The 19780-nt window shown below is 36.4% G+C and overlaps 2 protein-coding genes across 5 annotated transcripts in view; one reads left to right on the top strand and one right to left on the bottom strand.

Moving 5' to 3' along the window:
• Positions 1-188: 188 nt before the first annotated feature.
• On the bottom strand, positions 189-1907 carry LOC113060888 (myc target protein 1 homolog). The gene is made up of 2 exons (XM_026230132.1): positions 1787-1907; positions 189-1399 (listed from the first exon to the last, which is right to left on the bottom strand). The coding sequence occupies exons 1-2, from the start codon at positions 1857-1859 to the stop codon at positions 888-890; spliced, it is 585 nt and encodes a 194-aa protein (XP_026085917.1). The 5' UTR covers positions 1860-1907; the 3' UTR covers positions 189-887.
• Positions 1908-3897: 1990 nt separating this feature from the next.
• The window catches only part of LOC113060886 (nesprin-1-like), a 103616-nt gene continuing 87733 nt past the window's right edge, over positions 3898-19780 (top strand). For 2 of the 4 annotated variants that reach the window (XM_026230129.1, XM_026230126.1), the window contains exons 1-5: positions 3898-4039; positions 12293-12354; positions 17691-17786; positions 17923-18006; positions 19647-19739. In XM_026230129.1, coding sequence (XP_026085914.1) covers positions 3973-4039; positions 12293-12354; positions 17691-17786; positions 17923-18006; positions 19647-19739 — 402 coding nt within the window. In that variant the 5' untranslated portion in view covers positions 3898-3972. Of the gene's footprint in view, positions 4040-10577; positions 10995-12292; positions 12355-17690; positions 17787-17922; positions 18007-19646; positions 19740-19780 lie in introns of those variants that run through there. The other 2 variants (XM_026230128.1, XM_026230125.1) reach the window with 1 other exon arrangement.

The following is a 19780-nucleotide window of genomic DNA, read 5'->3' as shown; positions in this document are numbered from 1 at the left end:
ACCAGCACCTAGGAGCTTTTTTTCCCGGACAGACTGCAGAAAGACTCAGGAGAGATACTTCACTTTCATCTCTGGAAATGGAAAGAGAACAATACCATATTGAAAAGATTCCCAGGAGGTCTTCTGCTGTATTTTCAGCTGTTCCTATAGTGCGTGTATGATTTACTTTAGATAATACACAAAAGGCATATAATATTCTTTCATTCACTCACTGTTATATGAACAATGCAATCATTCAGTGGTCTAGACTGTTTCAAAGTACATAATTTTATGCACCCATGTGCCACTTTGACCAAGATTGTTAGATACTTTGTTGAATAGAAAATACATATCACAAATATCAGTTCAGGATCAATAAGGTCCCAATAAGGTTTACTTTGTTAACATTGATTAAATACATTGAACTAACAATGAAAAATAATTATAGACTGCAATTATTAATCTTAGTTAATGTTAATTAAAGCATTTGCTTATACATCCTAGTTATCTGATAAGCTTGTCATTGTGTATTGTTGACTTTTTGACGAATTCCTTGTTCCACCTTTGTAAGGAACTTTGGATGAAGGTGTCTGCTTAATGCATAAATGTTATGTTAATGCATAAAATCCAGAGGGCACATGATCTAACAATGAACAGTTGTAATTAATAATTACTATTAAATGTATTGCTTATTGTTTGTAAATGTGAGTTAATGCACCATACTAATAGTGTGTTACCACCAATGAAAGTAATGCAAATGAGTGTTAGTACAGCATAAATCAGATCCTGTCAAATCAGAGCAAGGCTTTCAGTTATATTTTTTCCTATTTGTCACCTTTAATCCGTGTTTTGGGATTTATATACGATGCTTTGCAAGTCCTTTATCTGTTATCACAGTGCTGTCAGGTTCAGGACTCTTGAGAGATGTGGATGACACTGTCATAAGCAGGTGGTGGAGTCTGTCTGGGTAGAAAACCTCTTAGACTGCCCTTCCCCAGCCAGAAGGACTCCGCTGGTTCTGCACTAAATGGATCTGTGTTGTTAGGAAGTGATGCAGTTCGGCTTTCATCCTCTGTTTGATCACCAGTCTTGTTAGACTTTTTTTTTGGCAGCCGAAACGTGGAGTTCTGGAAGCTGGGGCTTCTACCCAGCAGCTCATTGGGGTCTACAGAAGTCTGTCTGTGAAGGTTTAAAACCACTCTTCCCACAGATTCGCTGTTCTTGTCGAAGCCGTGACTCTTGTAGTGTCTGAGGTGGCAGTGCTGGTTACGTGAGCCCCTGGTTTCTGATGATTGGTTTTGACCTCCGGCGATCCTGACCGAAGCTCTCCGTCTTGACATCCATGTAAGGAAGAGGAAAATCAAGATCCCGATGAGCAGACCAATTAATATGGACAAGGAGAACGCCAGGATGAGCTTCTCTGGATGGAAAGGTTATTGAAATGTAAGCATACAATATAAAAATTAAATAAATAAAAATTAAATACATATTGAATAATTGAACAATTACATTTCTTAATTAACTGTGAAATTTCAAGCAATTTCTGAGGGAAAATAGTTTCTAGCAATTTCTTATAATTGATTTATTAAAAGCATGCCACAAATGAACAATGCTGTTTAATAATAATAAAAAATACATACATAAAAATAGAAAATTATTTTTTAAGAGTTACATTCTTACAAATCAGTATGAAATTGAATTGCATTATCATATTCATATTTGCAAAGAGTTTATATAGGTCTAAAAATAAAATATACACTGGGGCAACTCAAGCAAGACAGTTAAACAAATGCACAGCAATTCTTACCAACATCAATAGGTTTAAGTATTTCCCAAATCACATAAGTTTCATTTGAAGCCATAATAGTTAGCAGTAGCATGTGATCATGCAGACAAACTCTCACTCCAAGCCCACAGGAACTGTTCACTGTGATACTCAGGGAATATGGCACTTTATTTGTTTGCATGAAGGAATATTTTGTCGTCACTCTTCCTGCCTCTTTCCTCGTATAATTAGCAAGTACTAGGCTTATCTGTCCAGGACAGAAATCCAGAGGAACCGGGCTGTTTCCTCTTCCATCGTTTCCTTTGTTTCAATGGACACAATGGCTTCTTCACCCATGTATATTATAATACACCAACTGGCACCAGACCTTTCTGCACTTTAAATGTTCTTGTGTAGATTTGTTTTGAGACTGAGTGGAGATAAAAAAAACGAACAATACCTTTCTGAAGTTTCGATTTGACACAGTTCCCAAAAGAAAATGAAAATGAAATACCTTCAGGCTTATCACTGTACAGTATGTTTCATGAACATAGAACCAAATAATATTTTTACAAAAACCCACTTTAAAGCAATCTAACTAAAAGTATGTATCTCAGAAGAAACAGGGAGAGGGTATGAATTCCCAGCTAATAAAAACCTCTTAGTGTGGCCTACTGGTTCTTGCAAATATTTATGTGAAGGAAATTTTTTTTCCTAAAACAATAGAAGGATATCCATACTATTTTTATTACCAAAACAGGAATGACCAGCAGATGTCATTATTGACCCATGCAGCCCGTAGATACTGGGTGGTAATTACACAAGTATATCTATCTATCTATCTATCTATCTATCTATCTATCTATCTATCTATCTATCTATCTATCTATCTATCTATCTATCTATCTATCTATCTATCTATCTATCTATCTATCTATCTATCTATCTATCTATCTATCTATCCATCCGTTCTCTTTCATTGAGTTTTCCCTTCATCACAGATAGATGGCGGTAAATGTCTCTTGAAGTAGCACGGCCTTGCAACATAAAGGTATCCATAGCAACAAGTGTAACAGTTTCACCATCATCACGTGAGACACGAGAGCTGCGGGAAATGAAGAGACATCTGCTGACAGTAATGCACGCGCTACAGATTGACAACTGTGCAAACAAACTAAAATATAGTCTGATAAATCGGTGCTGCTTTTCTTTGAAATTTCCTCCGTGCAATCACGGTGTAATCTGTTTGCATGCTTTTGACTGCAGATGTATTTTAACATGCATACATTTGACTGATTAATACACGTGCAATTATATCATGCATTTCATGTGCAATGCACAATGAAGATGAAATGTTATCCCTGGTGGGCAAAGGCTTCTTTAATTAAGGATGCACTCTTATAACTCAGGTTCCATATAATAGCAATCAGTCAGTAAATCCATATATTATGATTATTACACATGGAAAGAAAATGCTAATAATAAATAAATAATAGCAATTTAAGTGACGTAGAAGGGGCCTGGTGTGTGTGCAAACATGCATGTTCAACATGACTACAGTGTGCATACAGTACTTTAAATAGTGCTGATTTTGTTTGTGCTTAATCAACAAATCCACCTTTAAAGGGATAGTTCACCCAAAAATGGAAATTCTGTTACCATTTATTCACCCTAAGGTCTTTATGACTTCATAACTTCTTCTATTTTTAAACTATTAAAAATAGTTTTTGGTAATAGAAATAAAGCTGACATAACATTACACATATTAGCTAACTGAAATGAGTTTAAGTTTAGGCAACAGAACTAAAATTACTACAGTTGATTTGGTTTGTGCAAACATATTGATTTAAACCTGTTATTTTATATATGTTTCCTCATGTAAATATGTTTTTACAGTGTGAGTTTGTTCTGCCTGACACCCATGCTGTTACTTTTCCTTCTCGGTTCACTGACTGTAGATAGAAGAGGACTTCTGATTGGTCGATTACTTGGGTGAGCATCTACTGTGTATGAAACCTGCTTTTCTATTGGGCCACATCGAGCTCCAGGAGTTCCTGCATCAGAGAGCATGAGTGAGAGAAAGAGAGAGAGAGAGAGAGGCAGCAAGAGGAAGAGAGAGTTGTAGGAGGGGCAGATGGGGATGCCCTTTAGTGCAATATCTGCATTCTGCTGTGCTGACTGCATGAGTGATCCGGTGTCAGAGGAGCACAGGACTGTAGAGAGGGACCATGGCTTCCCTCAGCCCTTTCGGACGGTCCAGCAAGGACATTATGAATGTGATGCAGAGGCTGCAAGGTAGGTGATGCTGTCTTTCTGTTCTTTACCTCCCACAACCGTCCTCTGGCTGTTTGGGTCAGGAAGAATTTAGCTGATTCAGTGCCTTCACACCAAGAGTTTGCCGGATGCCTCTTGTTGCACAAATGCACCACAAGACACATACCCAGTTCAGAAATCAATATTGATGCTTTACATAATGCCTGTGTGTGTCCGTCCATTTATCTCTAAACTAATGTCGACATCATATGCAACTCATGTTGCTCTTATGCCATTGTTGCAAACATAGAAATGTCCGAGGGAATCATGTACTTTCATTACGATGGCTTGCGGACACATTGGTTTAACAGCTGATGGCTTGAATTGACTGGCTTTGTGCTTGAGGAAACGCTGTTTTTCTCTAACCAGAAATAGAGGATCTATCTGTGTCGTGTTGCTTTCTGCACATTTCTTTGGACCTAATTTTGTCAGCTTGGTGCTGAACTAAATTGGTCATTTAGTTGAGTGAAAGTGACATGACAGACAGCCAAGTATGGTGACCCATACTCAGAATTTGTGCTCTGGATTTAACCCTTCCAAAGTGCACACACACACACAGCAGTGAGGGCACACAAGGGCACCTCAGTCATGGTATTGCCGGCCCGAGACTCAAACCCACAACCATTAGGCCACAACTTCCCCTGGACCTATTTCTGTAAAATAGCACAGAAGCCATGTAATCCAACTACAAAGAGCTGTATTGTTAAGTTGCTCTAGTAATGGCTGTTGCTTTTTCACAAAGAAAAATGATGAAAGAATCTTTGGAGATTAGATTTGCTTTTAAAATAGTTTAGCCTGTGAAGGTCATCATTGTTTTTGTTTTTTAAGGAAGTTGTCCTTGACAAAGGCCCATTTCTAACACTTGTGTTGCCATGTAGTGAATACTTTTGTTTGACCTTTTTGCACGGATGATATCTACTTTGTTTATGTTTTAGTTAACGTCATATCAAACGGTGGATGTGTTAAGACACAATGCTGCTGATATGGTGCTTCCCAACATTATGGGTCATGTTTTTAAGGTGGCAGGAATGGTTTAAATGTTTTGAGGGAAAATATAAAACCACCCAAAAGAAAAACACAGAAACGATGATTGCCCTTCTGGGAGTGAGAGATGACGTTATGATGCAGGGCTCATGCTGATCGCAAAATGTTTCCATAATCCACCTGTTTTTCTGTCCAGCTTCAATGTTATCCATCATACTTAAAGGGACAGTTCACCCAAAAATGATTTATCGCTTATTCACCCTCATGTCTGTATAATTAATGGAAATAAAGCTGAAATAACATAATTTAAAAATTGAATTTAAAAATTAATAATGCTTGATGCCCATATTGTTCAGTGTTTTTGTGTCAGAGTTGGACAGGGACGTTATACGTAGTAGGTGTGTATGGGGACAGGTAGAACCTGACACCTCTTTGGAAGATGTCCTGTCCTTGGAAGATGGATCAGATCAATATTTGGACTCCCTGGCATCGTGTGTCCATTCTTATTGACTGATGGCTGTTACTTGGCAGTGGATGAGGCACATCTATAAAAACTGGTCACAAATGAGCTGTATTTATTCTTTCATCTCATTCATCTGTCCCTTTACATAGATTTAAAAAATGGTTTGATGGCAACCCGTTGGTCGAGCACAGTGAGAGATCTTTCAGAGTGTTTATCCGAGATGTTTCTCTGTGGGCTTTCATGGAAGAGTAATAACAGCATCAGGCTGGTTACATTTTCTGCTCTCTTATTGATTTAAGAATGATTTCAACTGCTTTTACTACAGCAAATAGAGCAGGAAATATATAGAAAGAGCAATAATAAAAGCTTCCTTTTAAAATTAATAACCAGGTCTTGTCTAGGCAGGCTGGGTAACACAATAATATACATAAGCAAGCAGGTGACTAGCTCTGACAAGTGATTACAGTTCAATAAAAAAGTTTTTGAAACTCATTTTTTAATTGATATGATATTTTGACTAAAAATTTAGGATTTGATTACATGATAAAAAGTGTCTGTATATATGGCAAGTGTTTGTGGAGGAGGGCTTGAAAAACAAGATTTTCTATTTTAAAATAACATGCACTGACAAATAATGTGTAATAAGGCCAGGAAGGTGTTTTAAGAAATTATATTGCCAAGTTTAATGTCTAATAGTAATGGAGGATTCGTATTCACTGTAGCCTACAAAAACTCACAGTATTGTTCTTAAAAACTCATGAAAAGCACTCTTTATAAATAGTTAAAGGAGCTTAAGAATAAAAGTGAGTGGTATATGCACCCATTCAAAGCCTTTAATGCATTTCCTATCTAACCTGTAGAGGACATTGTGCTACTTCCTTACAGAGAATTCATGTTTATTTCTGATCACCATGGCAATGCCCACATGCTCATGTAGTCTTCAAGATGAAACAAGAAGCATTAAGCTACATAGAGGAACTTAGCATTCAAACACATCAGGAAGGAAATTACATATCCGTGATAACTTGCACTTCTGTTTTTACCGCCAAAAATTTCAAGTTGTTCATGCATTTTCAGCTTTAGTGTTGGTAATCTGTTTAATTAGTTGAAACAGTACCCAACTAACCCAGCAACATATACAACTCACAAATTAGCAGTTGAATAACAACACCCTAGAAATCATCCAGAACTCCCTAGTAAATAAGCAGTACATTTTACACCAGCAAACATCGCTCACATTTAATGTAAATAGGATTTATGGTGCATGTTGAGTTTCTGAGGTGCAGTTTGGGTTAATTTGAACATATTATATGTAAGGTGTGTTCATGCATGTGGTCAAATGTGTTATGCATTGAAGGCATGTCAGAAAAGGCGTGTGCTAGATACCAAGGCACATTAACAGCGAATAAGGAGACATGTGGTTTATGCGACAGGTCTGTGGTTACTGTTTTCAGAATCATTTCTTTAGGTTTCCTCCTCCTTTGTGACTGGCGCATGCCTGTTCACAGTCTGTGGTAAAACCGTTTGCCATCTTCCTTTCATTGGCACGAATGATTTTTAAACAGCAGCCATTTCCTTTAGACACATGTCTGATGAAAAACAGTTGGTATTATATCAGGAACTGTAACAGGAAGTGTTAATTGATCTATTAGAGCTAACTAATGAGTTCTGTTTGCATCATTGATCATTGTTTATCACTGTAAAGCTTCTTTCAAATTATCTGTATTGTATTACAGTTTTTCTCAGTCGCTTTGGTACATTTCTCTAATCATTCTTGAGATTTGCAAAACAGTAAGTGCATTTCTCAAAACAACTCGTACAAATATCAAAACACAATGGATGACCTGCAAAAGCCAGTCTCTTGCTCAAAATCCTTAGTTCATCTCTCAAAAATAAATATCTGTGTCAATGAACATGTCAGTGCCATCAGAATGACAAGTCCTTGTGTCATAGTTTACGGATAAGACAGTCAAATTGCTTAGTCATGTTGTCAATTTAACAGTGGAGGGATGTTCTGATGTAAACTACTGTATTGAACAGTATGCCATATGCTTATGTATGCCATATATCCATTTCAAAACTACACATTTACACATTACTGTTTGTGGGATGTTGATTGAAAGAGACTGGATAGAATTCCCAGTTACACTTTTACTAGTGGTCTGACCAAAAAAATAAAAAAATAAAAAATACTTTTACAATGCCATTGTGATATAGAAAAGGAAATATGGGAACAAAGATGAAAATAATTCCATTTTCAGAATTTGTAACTCTTGTGTTGTCCTTTGTCTATACAGTATAAGCTTTCCTACTGAAGATTCATGAGATTAACCTTTGAGCTATTTCAGAGAAATGGTTTATCATTGGTTTATCATCTACATTCTCTTCATTAGTAAAGATTCACTTGCACAATTCATGCCAAATTGACAAAACATCTAATAATAGTGTGTAAAAATACAAATAAAAAGTGTGCTTGGCAGTTTATGACAACTAGATTAACCATTTTGGATTGAATGACTTATACAATGAACTAAAGACTAGATGTTTTGAGGGGTAAGACTATTGCACAGAAAACTGTATAATACATTTTGAGCAACATGACATTAGCAACTGATAATGTAGGAAACCGCAGATAAATGTGCGTAATCAATTGCATGAATGTACAATAGCAATCGCAACTTGTTCAAAAGAATGAGAAACTGGTTTTATGATGTGTATTAATGACTAGATGATGTGGAGGTTGTACAAGTAGTTTTGAAAATTTCATTTCTGTTTTGAAAAATGCACCAAAGTGACTGAGAAAAACTGTAACCATTTTGCATTTAATGACTTATACGATGAACTAAAGACTAGATGTTTTGGGGGGTAAGACTATTGCACAGAAAACTGTATAATACATTTTGAGCAACATGACATTAGCAACTGATAATGTAGGAAACCGCAGATAAATGTGCGTAATCAATTGCATGAATGTACAATAGCAATCGCAACTTGTTCAAAAGAATGAGAAACTGGTTTTATGATGTGTATTAATGACTAGATGATGTGGAGGTTGTACAAGTAGTTTTGAAAATTTCATTTCTGTTTTGAAAAATGCACCAAAGTGACTGAGAAAAACTGTAAGCGATATATATAAATACATTTGATTTGACTATTATCAATATGTTGATCAAATTAGCTTGAATCAGGATGCAGGCCATAGTCACAGAATGATTTTAAAATGACACTAGATGGCAGTACTTCAATGTTTATTTTTTCACTTGTTCTGCCTAATAAACAAAATCAGTTTTTGTATTTCTCCCCTGAAACTGCAAGAGTGGTTTGTGTCTGTCTGTCTATCAGTCTGTCTGTCTGTCTGTCTGTATCTATGTCTGTCTGTCTGTCTGTATCTATGTCTGTCTGTCTGTCTGTCTGTATCTATGTCTGTCTGTCTGTATCTATGTCTGTCTGTCTGTCTGTATCTATGTATGTCTGTCTGTATCTATGTCTGTCTGTCTGTCTGTATCTATGTCTGTCTGTCTGTCTGTCTGTCTGTATCTATGTCTGTCTGTCTGTCTGTCTGTCTGTCTGTATCTATGTATGTCTGTCTGTATCTATGTCTGTCTGTCTGTCTGTATCTATGTCTGTCTGTCTGTCTGTCTATCTGTATCTATGTCTATCTGTATCTATGTCTAGCTGTATCTATGTCTAGCTGTGTCTATGTCTATCTCTATCTCTATCTCTATCTCTATCTCTATCTCTAATAAATACACTGGCTTTTCTTACCATATTCTAATCCACACAATGTCAGGTCTTTTTAATCTGTTTTAAAGATCTCTGAGCTTTAACCCTGTTTACTGATAAAAAACAAATCGTGACTCATTAGATGAGCATGTGATGGGAGTAGCACTTATTTCACTGATTACATTAACTTCTGGGACGGAAACAGTTTAAGGTACATTCCTCCATCTTTAACACAAAAGGCTTTTTAAGATATAAATACCGGAACTATGCCACAGTGAGTGAGCGGTGAGAGAAGTGGATTTGTGAAAGAACAGTTATATTTTGTAAATGCACTTATATTTCAACGCACCAAAACATGAGATTGAATTAAGTAGTTTAATAAAGCATGTTTTATTAAACAAGACAACACAAATCCATGCATGCCTGAAAGATCAAGACTTAACTCTGGGCATGTCCATTTCTGGTTATAAGATGGTCTAATAATTATTGTACAACTAAATATATATCAGGATGCATATAAATATGTGGTGTGGTGGATTGGTTTTGTTTGGAGCTCATTCTGTGGGTGATGGTCAGGAATAATAGAGTCACTGACTGCACCATAGCAGGTGGCAGATGCACTGGCTGTGACAGAAATGATTCAATACTTTGAGTGTAGTTGGTTCACAGTTGCCTTGTAGACATTTGCAAGTAATGCATGTTATTCAGTATAATTAAATTCATGACATAAATTATTTTTGCCATGGACGCGCACAAAATTAAAACACTTTAAAGGATTTCTGAGTGAAACAGAATATTAAATGTAAAACAGCTTGATTTGACTTATACACTTTTGATGTACTGCCATTCAAAAAAGTGCAACAAGGCTGCATTAAATAGTTTAAATAGTAATGGTGATAAAATAATTAAAAAAGTATTAACCCATAAAACATCAAACATCCATAATAATTTTTAATAAATTAATTGCACACAATAATGCCATAAATATGTACTAAAATATCTGTGAAGACAAAAATGGTCACTTTCTGTTTGCTTTCTTTCTTACTTAGACATGCAAACACATTTAAACCCAGAGTAACTTTGTCGTGTCATAAGTCCTTTGTTGTGTAGCATTCTGGACTGCAATGAATCTGATTATTTGTTAAGCCATTCCTGCATTAGGGTGTCTGCGGTGCTTGTAGTGGAGGCCCGGTGGAGTTCAAGCAGTGTAGCACGAGTATTTACCCCCACCCTCCCATATAAATCAGGATAGCACCAGCTGCCCGATGACATCATAGCCCCCCGCGTGCTGATTGGCCGATCAGTGCCATAGCTGGATTGTATTGCTGCAGCTGTGGGATGCTATTAGAACTAGAACAGCCCTGAACAGAGCATCCACACCAGCATGACCTACCAGCTCCACCAACAACAGGAAGTCGCCTGGATCCTAAAAACTGCCCTCGATTAGCAGCCTATCCACAGTGAAGGAGAGAGAGAGAGAGAGACAACAGGAGGAGGAGGAGGAGGAGGAGGTTTCATCCTCCAGTGCTCAGTTGCGCTGTGTTTTCACACGGAAAGCTCCTCCGCCTGCTCTGTTCTGCTTCCCAGAGGAAATAAGGGATAGTTCATCTGGTTTTCCTTCCTGGATAATACATGTGCACTTTCACTCATGAAGGATAGAAAGAAAAGGAGAGAATGCAGGGTGCACAATGGCCCACTTTAAGGACGTAGCTATGAAAAAGACCACATCTCTGAATCTGGTGACGGGATTCTTTCAGTATCTCCGTGGTAAGTGGGACATCGACATCTCTCATCTGACAGCGTGGGAGCCACTAGCTCAGATTTACCTGTAGTCTGTGCTCCACTGAATGTAGGTGAAACAGATGCATGATCCAGATATGCAGTGACGTGTCTCTGGGTCATACGGCTCACTAGACATTATTGGCCAGCTGAGGTCTTCCTCGTCTTCCTCCTCAGGAGAGGTAATCACTGTGTTGGCACGGGTCACGGCTGCACACGAGTGCAGATGCGAACCTCTTTACAGTTGCGCATGTTGGATTATGACGGCTGTGGTGTGCTTAAGGCTGCACCGGCATGCCATGTGAGCTGCAGTACATGGATGCTTCCTATACATGCCCTGTGCATTGCATTATAACCTGCATGCAAACATAGGATGCTGTCTGTTGTGAATATTACTATCACGCATAAAAATGTCTGGTGGGTGTTTGTTGGTGACCTGAATGACCTTATCTATGTCTAAAAATGCTCTGCAAGATTTGTATATTGTGTGAACAGATGTCACAAACTTTCATTACTGCTGTTTGTGAAGTCAAGCATCATTAGTGCTTTTGCTCATACTTGGGGTTAATGATTTGGAAAGTATTAAGGAGTTACCGTATTAAACTTTTGCAAACAATTAAAAAAATCGGAAAAAATATATTATAGAAACTTGGGGTGGACACCACCTAGCAACACCCACAACACCCTAGGAACAACTCAGAACATCCTTAAAACTATGTAGCAACCACCCAGCACATATTAGCAACCACTTTAGAACTTCTTTATGGCTACATAGCAGGGGCCTGGCCTTGCATGCAGAATATTTTGCAAATCAATAGTAACAGTATTTCATCTGCTCAAAACGTGCTAGCAATGCTAATCCATAGAAACAGCCTGTTAGCAACTCAGAACATACTAGCAGCCAAATAGCAACATAGACATTCTGAGCATATCCGTGTGTTTTTGTTATAGATCTGCATTTATGTTGTTTATGCTGAGAGTATATGTGTAATAATGGGAATATTGGCACATGTTTCTGATATGATGTCGATGTTTTTGCTCATGCCACGTGTGGACTCTCAGCTCTCCTGTGCTGGTGAATATCTACTCTCTCAGTAATGAAAATGTACAGTATTCAGTAGTAAATCCTCTTGCATTTATTTCTCACAAATATGAAAAATAACCAGGTGAGCCAAGATGACTGTGAGCAGAATGAAGAAGACAGGAAAACATAATATCTCCCTGGATATTGAAATGTAAAACATATCTGCTCATTTATGCGATTATTGTGCTTCTCTCTTTTGCAGATGAACAGGAGGCAGTGCAGAAAAGAACTTTCACAAAGTGGATTAATTCACACTTGGCCAAGGTAAGATGTTTTGCTGTTTTTTTTTTAGCTTGTAGTATTATTTACACTGATTACAAAACAACAACAGTGACCCAATACACTACTGGGACACTAAAAAATGCTTGATTGTTAATGCATTACACAGCAAATATCAAGTGTCTTTTGTGCTGGAAAAACTTTTGCATTTATTTTTCTTAGCAGTTTTTTGCTATGAGTTTTAATAAACTGGTGTGGCAATGATTTTAAGTAGATCTGTGAAGTTTTTCTCAAACTGAAAACCACAGTCTTTATTTTGAACAGTAGCTACACTATTGTTCAAAAGTTTGGTTTAACATTTTTTTTTGTTCCTGTTGTTTTAAGAATTAATACTGTTTTTCAGTAAGGAAACATTAAATTGATAAAAACAAAAATTGTTTTGTTGTAAGCTGAAGACTGTAATGGCTGGTAAAAATTCAGCTTTGTCATCAATGTAATAAATTATTAAAATAGAAAACAGTTATTTGAAATTGTAATAATATTTCACAATATTACTATTTTTACTGTATTTGTGATCAACAAAAAGCAGCTTTGGTTAAATGTTTTTCAAAATACCTAACAAATCTTTCAGAGTCCAAACTTTGAACTGCTATGTACTATACAAGTTAATCATGTAAAACCTAGCAAACTTGTTTTTGTGTAAATTGTACATGTTCTGTCTTTCTTTAAACTAAATGACACTTGCTTTTTAAAGCAGTGACATTTAAGTACTAACTGTGCATTAAGTGTCCTACAGTATATAGTATATAATGCTGTTGGGAATTACACCAGTGTCTCAAGCAGACAGTGATGGCTGTGTTACCGTCTTCCTGTCTTTGTGACCCATCATCCATGAACAGTGAATGGTTCTTGAGATTTGCTTTGTAGCCTCATATCATAATAACTCTAAAGGGCAAATATCTGTGTAAACGAGTAAAGCTCAGATGATTAAAGGCTGATCGTTGTGCAGGACAGTAAACAGTGAATGAGGGGGCGTAATGCTGTAATACTCTAATAAAAAGCGTGTTTGTGCTGTGTGCTTGGAAAATGAATGCTGTGTTGTGGTGGACAAGATGAGTGGGTGATCTTGTGTTAGCAGGCTGAGCATGAAAAAGATCTGAATTTCTGAAATGAAGTTGTGATCTGTGAGATATATGGAAGCCAAACATGCTTTGGTAAATCCTAATTATGGCAAAAAAGTAATGACATAAATAGGAAATAATAAAGTTGAAACTGACATGAAAAAAGTTATGATGTAAAGCTGACTTTTTTGCCATAATTAAGTTGAAATTGACATAAAACGTCATAATTATTATGTAAAACATTGATATTATGTATGTCATAATTATAGCAAAAAAGCAATATGACATTAAAATTTGTGATGTATTTAGGATGTACTTATGCCTTCGGAAAGGTTGAGAATGAATGTTTTATAGTATAGTATAGTATAAATCTAATTTGACCTTTCCACAAGTAATTACGTTTAATCTCGTAATTGTAATTTTTTATTTCACAATTAGGACTTTTTATCTCATAATTGTAACTTTTATGTCATAAATGTAATTTACTAAAAAAGTCATACTATAAAAATACTTATTGGGATATAATTATATCTTAGGAAAGGCTGATCATTTTGAAGTTTAGTTTGACATTTCTACAAAATTAGAAATGTTATGTCACAATTATGAATTTATATTCCATAATTCAAACGTTTTATCTCATAGTTATGATATACCAAAACATGTTTTCTTATGTGGCTTTCAAATAAGTCTTTTCATATATATTTACTGTATGTATATGTCTGTGTATGCATGTACGTGCAGTGTATGTGAAGGATTTTTTAAATGACCTGTCTGCTTTTGAATCTGGAGAATCTGCAGTGACACTAGAACTTCCTGTAAGTCATGTCTTATTTGTTAATATGCAGCAGCAGGGGACAGATTTTTACAGTATGTCTGACAGGTGAAAGCACTTTAACTCGACTGAGACTTTCTTAAGTTATGTGGAAATAAAGACTGAATCTGTTTATGGAGACCAGGGTAATTCTGTCAGGATCCTGCCCTGACAGTCCTGTCCATATTGTCTCTGTTCCATGTTTCTTTTTTTATTTTGTGTCTAAGCACATGGTTCTGTCTTCGTTCGTGTCTGCCACGTGCTCCTCTTGTCCCACCTCCTTGTTACTTCTGGTCACGCCCCCTTGTTTAGCCCTTGTCTGCTTGATTGTTTTCACCTGATCCTCATGTGTACTGCTCTATATACTGGGTTCTCTTTCCTTGTGTCTCTGCTGGTTTGTTTTTGGTGTTTACTTGTCTCTTGGCCCAGAATTTATCCCTTTGAGCTTGATCATTATTTTTGATCTCTTATCTAGTTACTTATATCCTTTTTGGTCTTTAGTTTTGTCTAGTTTAAAAGAAAGGAAAAAAGTTTTTTGACAGACACGAACAAAGACAGAACCATGTGCTTAGACAAAAACAAAGAAACATGGAACGGAGACAATATAGACAGGACTGTCAGGGCAGGATCCTGACAAATTCTGGGAAGATTTGGACACTGTAGGTATGTGCAGATGGCCGTCGAGAGGGACTGGGACAATTCTCAGTGGGAAGAAACATGTTTCGCTCCTGAGGTCTTTGAAGTGTGTGACCACTGATTTCAGATGCTGTGATTAAGAGTCAAGTTAGGATATAATTATATCATCTTATTATATCTACAAATAAACATTTATCAATAATCAGTTATTTTCTATAAAGAAAATCAGAATACATTTTTATAATCATCCCCAATAAAGTTGATCTGCTACTCCGCAGTATTATGTATTACTGACTCCTTTAATTGTGGCACATTTTTCCTTTAGAGCCGATTGGATTAGGTTTTGTAAAAACCTCAGTACCTTTTAGTTCGTATCTACTTTTCCTCTTGGTGAATCTGTTTGGCTAATTGTTCAGTAAATTTTCCAGATGAGCTTTATACATTGTGTTTAGAAGGTTATACTCTACTAATATTACATCAGTCTAAAGTGAAAAATATGAATATACATAAATAAGACATAGAGTAGCCTTTTTTCTTAACCAAAAATGTGAAGAAGCACAGTTTTTGGGACCGGCCAAAAAGACACCGTCTTAAAGAAGTGGAAAGAGAAAGCAATTGAAAATTGAAGGAAGTCACTATACTTTTGTTGATGTGTTAGCACATTCCATAGGCGTAATTTGTGCGGGGGATGGGTGGGACATGTCCCCACCACCTGTTTTTGCTAGAGTTGCTTTTTTGATTATTGGTATATAGAAAAATTGTAAGAACCTATTTTGGTTATATTTACTATTAATTGCAGGTCTCTGGACTGCGACTGGCTAAATTGTGAGCGGTCACACTGGCGCGACCACCGTGTTGTTCAACGCATTAAAGCTGCCATTTCTGTTGCATGTGAGAAAGATCAAACGGGAACTTGTTTGGATGGGTTGAATGTTAACCATTTTCATTTCCAATATAGGCTAACTGTAACTATGATAAAAATTCATCAGCATGCACTGAATAAAAGCATATTGTTTAAAAACAAACAACAACAAAAAAACACTTTCCTCGTGCAACCACTTGAGAAAGTTAGTTGCAAAAGAGCATTCAGTGGGAAGAAAGAGTCTGGAGCCCTGAATTGCCCCGCTCCCCCTGCCACTGATGATCTAGCACCCCCTCAGTACCTGCGTTCAAAATTCTCTGGCACCGCCCCTGGTACTGTACATCGATGCATTTTTGAAAAGCCAAAATTAAGCTTTTCCAACTCTAAAGGAAACAATCCAGTCCCCAAGGAAATTAGGTTATTAAATAAAAAAGTAGCAAAAGGAGTTGTGAGGGGTCCCCACAACTTTTCAAAGCAAAGTTACTGTACGCCACTGGCACATAGTAAAGGATGACATCAGCTATTCATTGTTAAAGTCACATAGTTTTGTACAATGACCCACATGCATAACATGGTTCTGAAGTAGAGCTGTAGTGAGATGTTGTGAGTGTTTTTGCTCCTCCCTCTCTCCTCATTATGCGTGATTAGTTGCTTTGGTGACTGGGCATTTTACAGCTCACAAAGAGAGGTTAATCTGACACAAATGGTGGGTTTAAGTATTCCAGTCAGCACAGATTGCACTGAGGGTCCTTTGTTCCACACAATCTGCTGCAAAACACGACTATGAATGTTTGAAGAATCTGAGTAATGTTTGCAGCCAGTGGGTCCACTGCAGTCCATATAGACAGCACACGCTCACTGCATACTAACTGAGCTGCAGAATATGTTATGTAATGCTTCATGAGTCCGCAGATGCCTGCTGTTCTTCCAGATTTCGTCGCTGTCTGTTTGTGCGCTGGTTGGCCTGTCTGTCTCACTCTATTTTTGTTTTGTTTTATTGAACAAAATAAATCTTGATTTACATTTCTTGGTTCCTTTATTATTTGTATTTTCTCAATAGTCAGCATGACCAAAGCAAATGTGTTTGCACATGATGATCTGTTTTGGTTTGACCTCTGGTAGATCTGTTATCTTTTCCTATTGTGTCAATTTCCTTTAAAATTTTAAAGCACATTTGCTTTTTTTTGTGATGTTTGTACAGAAGCAGCTGAACTGAGATTTTAAAGATAAACCCAGTTATATCATTATAAATAATATGATATAATATTTCAGTGTATTTCAAAATGCTATTTATTCCTGTGATGTACAGCTAAATTTTCAGCATCATTACTCCAGTCTTCAGTGACACAGAAATCATTCTAATATGCTGACTTGAACAACCATTTCTCATTATCATTAAAACAATTGTGCCGCTTAATATTTTTGCAGAAATATGTATTATACGATAAATAGAAAGTTCAAACAATGTAGAAATAATTTGTACATAATAAATGTCTTTTTTTCCAGTTTAATACCTTCCTGTTGAATAAAAGTAATAAGTAACATTTTACTAACATCAAACTGAACTGGATTTTAGTAAAACATATTTTACATATTCATATAAAAAGCATTTACATTTCCCTGTGAATATTACACTGCTTCAACATGAAAAATACATTTGCATTTAGTTTATTTTTGTTCGAGTTTCATCTGCCTACACGGATTGCATTTTTAAGACAACATCTGCAGTAAATGTGTTATACCTTATGTTTCCCAAACTATGAAAGAGTATTTTCTGAGCCAGAAACTTAAATTCCCCTGGGAATGAAGAGAAGAATTTCTGATGACCTAAAAGCATTTCTACATATTTATTCAGAGTAGAAGCATGAAAAAAGCAGAAGCATGCAACACATTTATAAGAGTTTATTAAGTTCCCAGTTTATTTGATCCTCTTCTTTTTGTCCTTTTCCAGCACAAACCTCCTTTTGAAATCAGCGACCTCTTTGAGGACATCAAGGATGGGGTGAAACTGCTGGCTCTGTTAGAAGTGCTGTCTGGACAGAGATTAGTAAGTGTTTCTGCGATTATCACTGTGTGAAGCCTCTGCATTGAGCACAGCAGCAGCTGCAGTGCATCTTCAGTCTGTTTAATGCCAAGATGATAGGTCCTGCTTCCTTTCATAAACATTTAGTATTTCCCTGCAGCCATGCGAACAGGGCCGACAACTCAGAAGGATCCACTGGGTGTCCAACATAGGCACAGCTCTTAAGTTCCTGGAGGGAAGGAAGGTAGGTGACTCCAGGATCACTCATCTGTCTTAATAATCGCTGATATTCTGTATAACACTCCCAGCTAGGTCATTCCTCTTTTGCAGCACCTTTTAAAGTCTAGCTTTAAAAAATAAATATACTTGTGCTATAATTGAAAGAAGTATTTCTAGAACAGGATATGCCAGACTATGCTCTGGTAAACATCAGGGAAGGACAAGAAATGAATAGGATAGAAATTAAAGCTAAAGTTAGTCTTCGCTCAGTGAGGAATTGACAGATAGTTTACATGAACTTTCAAATTAACTTAAATATTTTTCCATCTTCTGATTATTAAACTGATTTGTGTAAATTGACCAATTATGACTGCAGCAAACCAATAGCACAAAGATCACATCCATTAAATCCATCCATTATACTCTTGTTTTCCAACCAAACATGATGCTGCTTCCACAAAATAGGGATTTTTAAACAAGGCATGATATGGAAGAAAAAGCTAAATTGACTGTCAGTTACAATAATGTATTATTTATATATATTTAATATATATTTTATTTAAAAAGTTACATTTTAAACTTGTTTTATAATTTTTTTAATTATTTAATTATTTATTATTTATTTATATTTAAGATTTGTTTATCCTTAACGAAGGTGCATTTATTTGATAAAAATACTGAAGTAATATGTGAAATATTATTATAATTTAAAATAACTGTATTCAATTTTAATCTATTGTAAAATATATATTGTACTGCAATTTATTCCTTTGATGCAGAGCAGAATTCCTCCAGTCATCTTCAGAGATCATTTTTATATACTGATATGATGCTCAAGTAACATTTCTGATTATCAATGTTGAAAATTGTTGTGCTGCTTAATATTTGTGTGGAAACCAAGATAAATATTTTTTTTCTGGATTCTTTGATGAATAGAAAGTTCAAAAGAACAGCATTTATTTGAAAAAATACATTTCTTAACTGGATCAATGAATGCATACTTGCTAAGTAAAAGTATAAAAAATATCTGACTGTATAGTAGGAATGATCGAGGCATATCTGCAGTCCTATCTGATCATTGAATATGTTGTATGTCCCATTCCAGCGTCTGTCATCAAACTGCATCTCTAAATCTGTCCTTACCATGTCTTGTCTTTGTGTACCGAGGGTCTCTGGTCAGTACTTCTCCTAGTCACAGTTCTCACAAACATCTGCGTTTGATGATGCATACCTTAAGCAGCGAGCAACTCCATTATTTACTGATCTCTGCTGTAGCTGCTACTGGCTGAAAGAGCTGCAATCATTTTTAGAAAGCTTGTTTCTCTAAAGCATCTCTTTTGATGTCCATGACTGGTTGACCATGCATTATGTTTTTCCTCTTCACTCACATGTTCCTCATATACTCATGCATTTATATTTGCTTATTCCCAAAGAAGTGAATATGTCTGGCTACTTAAAGTCGACATGAAATCAAAATGGACCGTATTTACTTTCTTTCCGCACGTTCCTGGTGTTATTCTGCATGGTTCATCAGCAGATAGTGCTGGTTTAGACTGGCCTGTTTGCACTGACCTCAGATCTGTAGATAATATGTGTGTTACATTGATATTTTCAAATGCATTAGCCATTTAGGACTTTCTAACATGCAAAACATTTATTTTCCAGATCAAACTAGTCAATATCAACGCCACTGACATTGCTGATGGACGCCCGTCCATTGTCTTGGGGCTGACATGGACCATTATCCTCTATTTTCAGGTAATGTTTGCCAGTTATGGTGGTAGGATCTGGAACATTGC

The sequence above is a fragment of the Carassius auratus genome, chromosome 42 (genome assembly GCF_003368295.1).
Source record: "Carassius auratus strain Wakin chromosome 42, ASM336829v1, whole genome shotgun sequence".
NCBI lineage: Eukaryota > Metazoa > Chordata > Actinopteri > Cypriniformes > Cyprinidae > Carassius > Carassius auratus.
The sequence above is the reverse complement of the archived record's forward strand: the minus strand, read 5'-3'. Positions and strand labels throughout refer to the sequence as shown.

Coding starts and splice junctions, on each gene's coding strand:
- LOC113060888 (XM_026230132.1), bottom strand. CDS start 1,859: ATGCTACTGCTAACTATTATGGCTTCAAATGAAACTTATGTGATTTGG. Junction 1,400..1,786: donor ACTTAAACCTATTGATGTTG/GTAAGAATTGCT, acceptor CTTTCCATCCAG/AGAAGCTCATCCTGGCGTTC.